Here is an 8,774-nt window from a genome sequence, read left to right on the forward strand (position 1 = left end):
AAATCCCTACTATAAATTATCCTTTCTCCTTATAATCACATTCCTTCGGATTAGGGTTTTAGTTTTGCAGTCATCTTCTCACATTTCAGCCCCCTTTCCCCCAAAAACTCAAAAACACTCAAAAATGGTGAAAGGTCGTCAAGGAGAACGCGTCAGGTAATTTTCTCTCTCCTCTTCCTCATCCTTCTTTTTCTCTCTCCTCAAATCTCCATTTTTTCTCAATCTCACATTCTTTCTAAATTTCATTTTTAGGCTCTACGTCAGAGGTTCGATCCTTGGGTACAAGAGGTAAAAACCCAGATTTAATTTTGAATTTAATCAACTGGGTATTGTTTTGTTTTCTCAAATCGTGGAAATTTGATGTGGGTTGTTTATGTGATTAATTAGGTCGAAATCGAACCAGTACCCAAACACATCTTTGGTTCAGATCGAAGGAGTTAACACACAAGAAGAAGTTGCATGGTATTTGGGAAAGAAATTGGCTTACATTTACAAGGCTGAAACTAAGAAGAATGGGTCCCACTATCGCTGCATTTGGGGAAAGGTTTGTAGACCTCATGGTAACAGTGGTGTTGTTCGTGCTAAGTTCACTTCCAATCTCCCCCCTAAATCCATGGTATGATTTGCTTGTACCTTTTTTTTTTATGTTTGCTTTAATTTTGTGTTGTTTTGATTTGATTTTTTTGTTGGTGGAATGTTTATGTTGATTGTTTACTTGCAGGGTGACAAGATTAGGGTTTTCATGTACCCCAGCAACATCTAAGGTATATGTTTATTATTAGTTGTTTTTATGTAGCGAAATTTTGTTCTTTTTTTTTTTTTAATTTTTGGTCTAGGGTGAAATTGATTTTGTAGGTGTTTAAATGTTACTATTTAATGTGATTTAGTATCGAAACACTTGATGTGATTTAGTTCGGTTATGTGCTCGGAAGTGAAATTATTGGCTTATCTAGGATGTGATAACCGAATGCTTCAAATTTTGACTCTAATAGTAGTGGTAAATGCTTGAGCCGTAATATTTTTCGTGTGAAGGTGGGAGTTTGGAGAGGAGATTTTTGTTGATATTGTTGATGATGATCAAATCCTTATTAGTTTACTCATTGTTTGTGCCAATTATGGTTGAATACTTCGGATTATGGAGGTTTTGGAAATGTTGAAATTAAGTGAAATTTGTTGTTTTGCTGTTGATGTTTTTCTAATTATAATTGAAAGTATGCTGGATGAGCCAATAAGTAGTAGTCCGAAGTAGAGCTTAATATGTTTGTGTCTATGTTAAGTTATGAAGCTTCCTTTTCTTAGATGATAGAACACTAATATGATCCATTTCAGATTCTTGTAGATATAAGAGCTGTTTAGCCAGTATATTGGTTGTGTGACGCTCTGATTAGTGTATAGTAGTTTGTTCACTGATACTCAGCTTTTTTTGTTGATTGTAATGTATCTTGCCTTACTACAATGTAGAACTTGTAGTCATACGTTCAATAAGTTCATTGTTTCTTGGACAAGTATTTTAGCTGCTTGTGTTGAACTTCTGGATTTCTAATTTTTTTCTCCTTGGTTTATCGGAATATCACCTAAATTCTTTTTTGAGCTGTTGGCATGAATTCTTCCAAGTCTTCCCTGCAGAACTGGAACAATACAAGAATATAATGAATAGAGCCTTTAGGATGTCGATTGTGGCTGTAATTGGCTTTACTAGAATATAAAAAATGTAATTGCCTCTCTAAAATTGTGTGGTGAACTCTAATTGCTTTGTATCCTTCCCCACATCAGCAATGATTCTGTACTCTGTAGATAGTCTAAGGGGGTTCCATAACTTCCATGTCTGTTTTAATGGATTTGATGACGCTTAAATTCTTGAATGCAATCCTATATTGGTTTGGAGTCTCATTGTTTGGGTATGTTAAGACAGACATACTGCACTTATTAAAATGATATGTTGTTACGATTGGAGCATTGTGCTTTGCCCGTTTTTTATGTGGTTGGTAAATTTATAGAAGTATTACAAATATTTCGTCTAACAACTGTTGGTAATACTTGTCCTGCAGAAGCTAGACATTGAAGTGAAAGATCATTCGAGGAGTGCTATTCATTGGAGTAGCAAGAAGAGCACTTTTTCTTTTTACCCTTGTAGCTTCTTGTGTTAAGATAGTATTGTGTTTTGCTACCATTTTTGCATTAGGATGTTAAAAGATGATTTTCTACCTGGTTCTGAAACCTGAAGTTTTGGATCTAATTTTTATATCTCAAGAGTATACTTCTCGTTTTGTCTAATGTTAAAAGAGTTTTACCCAAGTTAATGATCGTTTTTATTCGTTATTTCATAATGATAACTTATGTTGTGAAATTTTATGCTATTTATGAGTGAATCATGTGAAATGATGTTTGTGAAACAGTTAATTTTATTAGCAGCTGAGAATCTCATGAATATGAAATTCATTAGAAACCTGAGTTTGTGGTGTTGATTAATCTGTGATAACAGTAATTATCCCGTAGGGTTTAATTTACACTGATCTAGAATTGAATAAGGCTATGTTCAGTTCATCTTATTTTTGCTTATTTCAGATCTAATCAGATCAGATCAGAAAAAATAAGTTCAGATCAGATCAGATCAGAAAAAATAAGTTCAGATCAGACCAGATCAGATCAGTTCAGATCAGATCATATCATGCTTATTTTTAAAAACTTATTATTATTAAATATCTTTCACTACATATTAATAAAAATTATAATAATTGAATATTAATAAAGTACTCATTGAGACGAATCAAACAAGACCCCACATGACTATATTTTTTCTTATATATTAAGAAAAATCTAAAAGATTATCTCAAATTGTGAATAGTGTCAAGATTCTAAGTGACAAAGATAAAAAAATCTTATATATTAAGAAAAATCTAAAAGATTATCTCAAATTGTGAATAGTGTCAAGATTCTAAGTGACAAAGATAAAAAAATACAAAGGGGGTATTATTATTTACTAGTACATTTGTTCAAAAGAATTATTATTGTTGTTGTTGTTGTACTTATTAATTATTAATATTGGTAATTATTATTAATCTTGTTGTTACCATTATAAATGTCATTGCTATTATTATATTAAGTTATTTTGTTGTTATTAAATAATAGAAAATTAAAAGCCACATGTTAAGAACATAAGATTGACGCAAAAATAAGAAATATATAAAATATGATATCTCAAATTCATGACAACGAAACTACTAATTTCGGATTACATTTCAAAATAAGCTAAGTGTGACATACAAATTATAAATTTAGATTCGGTATACCTCTTTACCGAATTCCAAATCTCTCTAGCTATTTGAAGTTGCACGATATTTATTTATTTTTTGCTCAAGTCATAGTTGTTTGTATATCTTGTTCTATTTTATATGGAAAAAAAAGAGTTCAGTTTGCCGACTTCTCAAGTGTGAAACTTTTTTTTAAGGGAAAGTGTGAAACATTGTATAAGTGCTCTTATAAAATAATGACTTGAGTTATATAATTATTTTTAGTAATAATAATAATTATGATTGTTGTTCTTATAATAATGATAATAATAATTATTATTATTAATAATAAAAGTTGTATAAAAGTTGTAATAGAAATAAAATGATAATAATAGTAACACTATAAAGAAGATCTTATAATGTATTGCATAATAATGATTTACAAAGTAATAATATAATAGTAATAATATATTTTATAAAAGATAAGATCTTGTTGAAAAAATAAGTTCAGATCAGATCAGATCAGATCAGAAAAAATAAGTTCAGATCAGATCAGATCAGAAAAAATAAGTTCAGATCAGATAAGTTCAGATCAGAAAATTTCAGGTGAACTGAACATAGCCTAATTTATGTTAGTTTGTTTGGGAAGGATTCTGAACTGTAATACTGTGTTAAAGTATTTCCATTTTGAAGGACAACACTTTTTAGCTTTGAAAATTTATTAAAAAGCCAGTTTTTAAGATTACTATTAAATCAATAACAGAAAATCAAAATTGGTTGTTTATGTTTTTTCTATCTAATGGTAATGAATGATTTTTTCCTATTCTTTCTTGCACTTCTCAAATTTATGTTTCTATCTAATTTGTTGGAACAGAGAATGGTATCAGATTTATAACAAATATGCTACGTAACATTTTTGAGACGTGTTATTATAAATTTATACTATGTTAGGTATTTTTTCTGTTTTGTTTTAAATGCAACAAAGAGGTATTATTTATGAGATATAAAATATTCTTTTGTTGCATTTAAAACGAAACGGATGAAGTACTACATATGCATGTATGTGCATCGTTGCATGGATCTCAAGGTGAGATGCATTGTGAATTCATGAGAAAACTAGTGTTTAACACTGTATGTGCGTGGGTTTGAAAATCTCAATGTTCTTAGTGGCCAGTTGGAGGCCCTGTGTTTGATCTTATTTTGGATCGTGTTGTTTCTTTGCGAAGATACATTGGATTTGGGCTTCTTCTGGGCTAGAAGCTCACTAGGCACTAGGGTTTCAATACAGAGTTACAGACCAACTACATTACCAAATACCAAGATAGTAATTTATCATGACACATTAGCTGACCTCTACGTCTTAACTATCTCATATTTCTTTCATTTCCATTTAATGGTAATGCTTTCAAGCTCACGCTTACTAATGCATAATTAACCGGATTAATATTTTCAGTTATGTTTTGATAACATTTTGATATTAATAAAGTACACATGAGTGATGAGACGAATCAATAAAATTCCACATGAATATATTTTTCCAAATATATGAAACACTAAAGATAGTTATATGATTTATTGTGAGCAATGTTGTTAAAATCCCGATCCGGATCTTACGCTTCTACGATCCGGAAGGACCTCACCGATCCTATCCTACGTAGGATCTTAAGTTGTAGGATCTTTCGATCCTACCCTACGATTCTAAGGCCCTAAAACTCTACGAGTCTACGATATGATTCTATTGTAGAAAAATCATAAAGTAATTATACATATTATATTTATCCTATTAGATTTTGGTTGCATGTTACTTCAATCTTATAGTATTGGCAAAATATCAACATTAGCTAATGAAATAAGTCATTATTAATTTCTATAAAAATTTTAACATGAGTTTCTCGCCACATTCTAACACAATTATCTCTATTTTACAGAATTGTAGGATCTTATGATCCTATTATCCGATTCCACCGATTCGATCCTACTAACCCCTACGATCTAAAGTAGGATCCCGATCCTGATAACATTAATTGTGAGTAATATTATAATAGTGTTAAAAGTGAATGTTACACAACTAAATTGAAGCGGAGGAAGTACAAAACTTGTGGTGTAACCAACATAAAATTTGCATACAAGTAACTAGTCTCTCCTTTTAGTAAGTTAGTACAATAACTTTAGTTATAGGTGTGACTTGTGAGTATGACGTTGTGTTATGATGATAGAGCAATGGTAAGTAGTAAGTACTTACAATTTGCATGAACATAATGCCTAGCTGCGTAAATTGGTATTATTTGTTACCTTCCTCAGTCACAGTTCTAAATGTATCATGTGCTTCTATATCTTATGGAAAGCATGAGTTTATGGCTTCATGCATCATCGGCGTGTGTGTATATACTATATCATGCCTCTTTTAATCGTCTTCACGTCATTAATGGCATGAATATGTCTATTTAGCACAACAGCATAGAAACACAACATTAATTTTCTTTTTGGAATGTCATCAAAGGACTGAAAGAAACGCATAGGTGACAATATTACGTACATAAAGTTGTGCAGATACTTTTTTTTTTTGAGGGGAAAGTTGTGTAGTTACTTCAATTAGAGAGATGACAACCGAAAGTGAGAAAGAAAGCATGTGGGTTATGTTGTTTTCCCTTGGATTAAGATAGGTCTAAGTTGATACAAGAAATCGAACCTATCATATTTCTAATAAAGACAGATTGATAGTCAAACTGTAATTACTACTTTTGTTTTTTTAGTTACTACATTTTATTTAAATGGTGCTTTTTTTTTACTTGTTACATTATTTCAAATATCTTTATTAGGAGATTTGACCCATCAAAAAGTAATAATATATTTATTTTTCTCTTTTTCCACCAAAAATTACTACTTTTTCACATTTTTCCACATCATTTAATGTTAAAGGGGTCAAAAAATAGACCAAAAAAGAATAAAAGGGACATTTCCTAAAAACTAGTGAAAACAACAATATAGCAAATAAAAAAAAAAGTAGAGGGGATATGTAACTAGTAAATAAAAAGAGGTAGATATTTAAATCTTCAAGAGGTAAGCCGTTACAAAAAGAATGTGTAGCGATGTCCGCATGTCGTTTGATCAAAGTGAAAGTATTGAGTCAGACCGTCTGACCCAATATTCTCGTCAGACGGGCTGAGCCCAGTACTATAATATACAGCAACGACGGCGGTCGAAGGATTCTCCACCATTCCCACATAATACCCACCACCACCACCACCACCACAACCACCACCATCACCACCATCGGAAACACCGGAAACAGAAGCTTCTCCATCATCAAAGTAACTAACAGAAGGATAGTAGTACGGCAATGCAGGATAATTAGTTGGTGTAATTGAAGAATAAGCAATCCCATTTCCACACCCGTATCTGTATCCGTATCCATAATCACTCATCTGGAGAGAGTTGTTGGTGTTGGTGGTGGTGGTGGTGTTGTGGTTGTGGTTGTTGGTGGTTTTGATGGCGGAGGAGGAGGAGGAGGAGAGATGGAGGCGGCGAGCAGCAGATCTTTCACGTTTATGAGCGTTTTGATGACCACCAAGAGCTTGAGAAGAGGTGAAGTTACGATAACAATAAGTGCAGCTGAAGATTTTGTTGTCATTATTAATACAACATCTCTTCTGCAATTTAGGGGTAGTGTCTCACAATTTTGTTAAGCTGGCAGAAGAGGAATGAAGAAGAAGGAGAAAGTGAGAGAAAGCAGAGGTTAGTGTTTTGTTTTCTTTTCAGTTGGACTTTGTTTTCTTTCAGTTGGACTTTGTTTTCTTTCAATTGGACTTTGTTTTGTTTCAGTTGGACTTTGTTTCGTAATATGTATACCAACTGAAACAAATAATAGACCAACTGAAACAAAAAATGGACCAACTGAAAGAAATAATGGGCCAACTGAAAGAAATAATGGACGAACTGAAAAAAAATGAAGACTACCTGAAAAAAAATGAAGACTACCTGAAAAAAAATTAAGACTAACTGAAAAAAAATTGGAACCACCTAAAAGTCGTCCGACCAAAGATTATGATCGGACGAGTCCGACACAATACGTTCTCTTGATCAAGTACCATCTCATTGAACATAATTGTTGTGTACAAAACCTGCCTGGAACTATAAGGTAACTATAAAACATCTCGTTTTCCTTGGGTGAGATTTTTTTTTTTTTGTTACAAAATTAGGCTCTCTCTATCTTAAATAAGTATACGTTGAGTAAATTGACAATATTTATCAATTAAATTGACAATATTCAACAACTAAATTTGAGTAAATTGACAATAAGTAGTAGTGTTTTTATTACCATTTTGGTGTCCTAAAAAATTGTTCTTCTTTTAATATTTATACTTTTAAGGTTGTAATTCTATTGGTTGTCAGAAATATTTGAGTAATTTTATTGGTTTAATTTGGTGCGTTTGAATACATCTTTGTCTATCAAACGTACCCTCATGAAAACATGTTGTGTAACTTACCCATCAAAATCAGAATTGTTCCTTAATTGTCTTTTTTTACCTACTTTGTGTTTTCATGGTTGATGATAGAATATGACAGACAGCTTAATATTCACAGAGAAGAGAGATAAATTATCAATCAAAAAGTAAACTACAATTCATTTTCACGTAATTTGTGGTAACAAAAACATTCTGAATTACTGAATAAGACTAGTACTATAGTCTATACTCTATACCAGACATAGCTAGCGCTTGGCCCAGTACCAACCCAAAATGACCTAAATTGAAATTCAACTATACACGTTAAGTTATAAAAATATGGGTTAATGACTTGAAATGAAATTTTGGTGATCCAAGAAATGGGCTCGGCCCAATACGAATAAGAATAACAAAAGATAGGTTGTATAAATTATGAAAGTCTGGGTTCATTTCAAGTTGACCCGGCCTGAAATAATCTGACTTCTAAATCAGGTTATTCGAGTTATTTTCAGGTTCAAAAAAGTCAATCCAAACCTAACCCATTATATTTTCAAGTTGGATTGGGTCGACCCCTTTTTTTTTATTTCAGGTCGTAAATCTCAACCCAAACTCGGAATTTTCAAATCAGTTTCAGGTCGGGCTGTCAGGTTGTGTCAACTTTTACTAGGCCTAGACATTGCACATTTGTTGAAGTTGTCTTTGTCATTTCTATGCACATTATCAATCATAACAAAAATCATATATAGATGCAGCTTAATAATCACTCGCAATAAGATATTTTAATCTCCATTGCCTACATTTTAATATAGTATATGATACACAATTAGATACCATGTAAGCTGAAAATGGTGTGTTAGAGATAATAATGATAGTCTAAGGTAATTATTTCGAGCCAAAAGCTCAATATTTGTTATTTCCATATTTCTTATTAAATATTAAGAGACATGAAAATTTTATAATACTTCTTCTATCATTTGAAACACAACTCATTTATTATCGGCACATAACGATGAAAATTTGGATAAATATATTACTCCCTTCATTTTAACATAAGGCACACACGATGTTTGAGGTCGAACTTTGATCGTTAATACTCTCA

At 31.8% G+C, this 8,774-nt stretch overlaps 1 protein-coding gene across 1 annotated transcript; it reads left to right on the forward strand.

Moving 5' to 3' along the window:
- LOC104903867 (60S ribosomal protein L35a-3) lies at positions 1–2,274 on the forward strand. The gene is made up of 5 exons (XM_010691995.4): positions 1–156; positions 253–288; positions 388–616; positions 722–764; positions 2,049–2,274. Exons 1-4 carry the CDS (start codon positions 125–127, stop codon positions 761–763), a joined length of 339 nt encoding a protein of 112 aa, XP_010690297.1. The 5' UTR covers positions 1–124; the 3' UTR covers position 764; positions 2,049–2,274.
- Positions 2,275–8,774: the final 6,500 nt, after the last annotated feature.

Source organism: Beta vulgaris, chromosome 2 (assembly GCF_026745355.1).
Source record: "Beta vulgaris subsp. vulgaris cultivar EL10 chromosome 2, EL10.2, whole genome shotgun sequence".
Taxonomy (NCBI): domain Eukaryota; kingdom Viridiplantae; phylum Streptophyta; class Magnoliopsida; order Caryophyllales; family Amaranthaceae; genus Beta; species Beta vulgaris.

Bases quoted from the DNA above. Each gene is read 5' to 3' on its own strand.
- LOC104903867 (XM_010691995.4), top strand. From the start codon at position 125: ATGGTGAAAGGTCGTCAAGGAGAACGCGTCAG. The intron at 157-252 runs GTAATTTTCTCT...TTTCATTTTTAG, and splicing joins CGTCAAGGAGAACGCGTCAG to GCTCTACGTCAGAGGTTCGA. The intron at 289-387 runs GTAAAAACCCAG...GTGATTAATTAG, and splicing joins TCGATCCTTGGGTACAAGAG to GTCGAAATCGAACCAGTACC.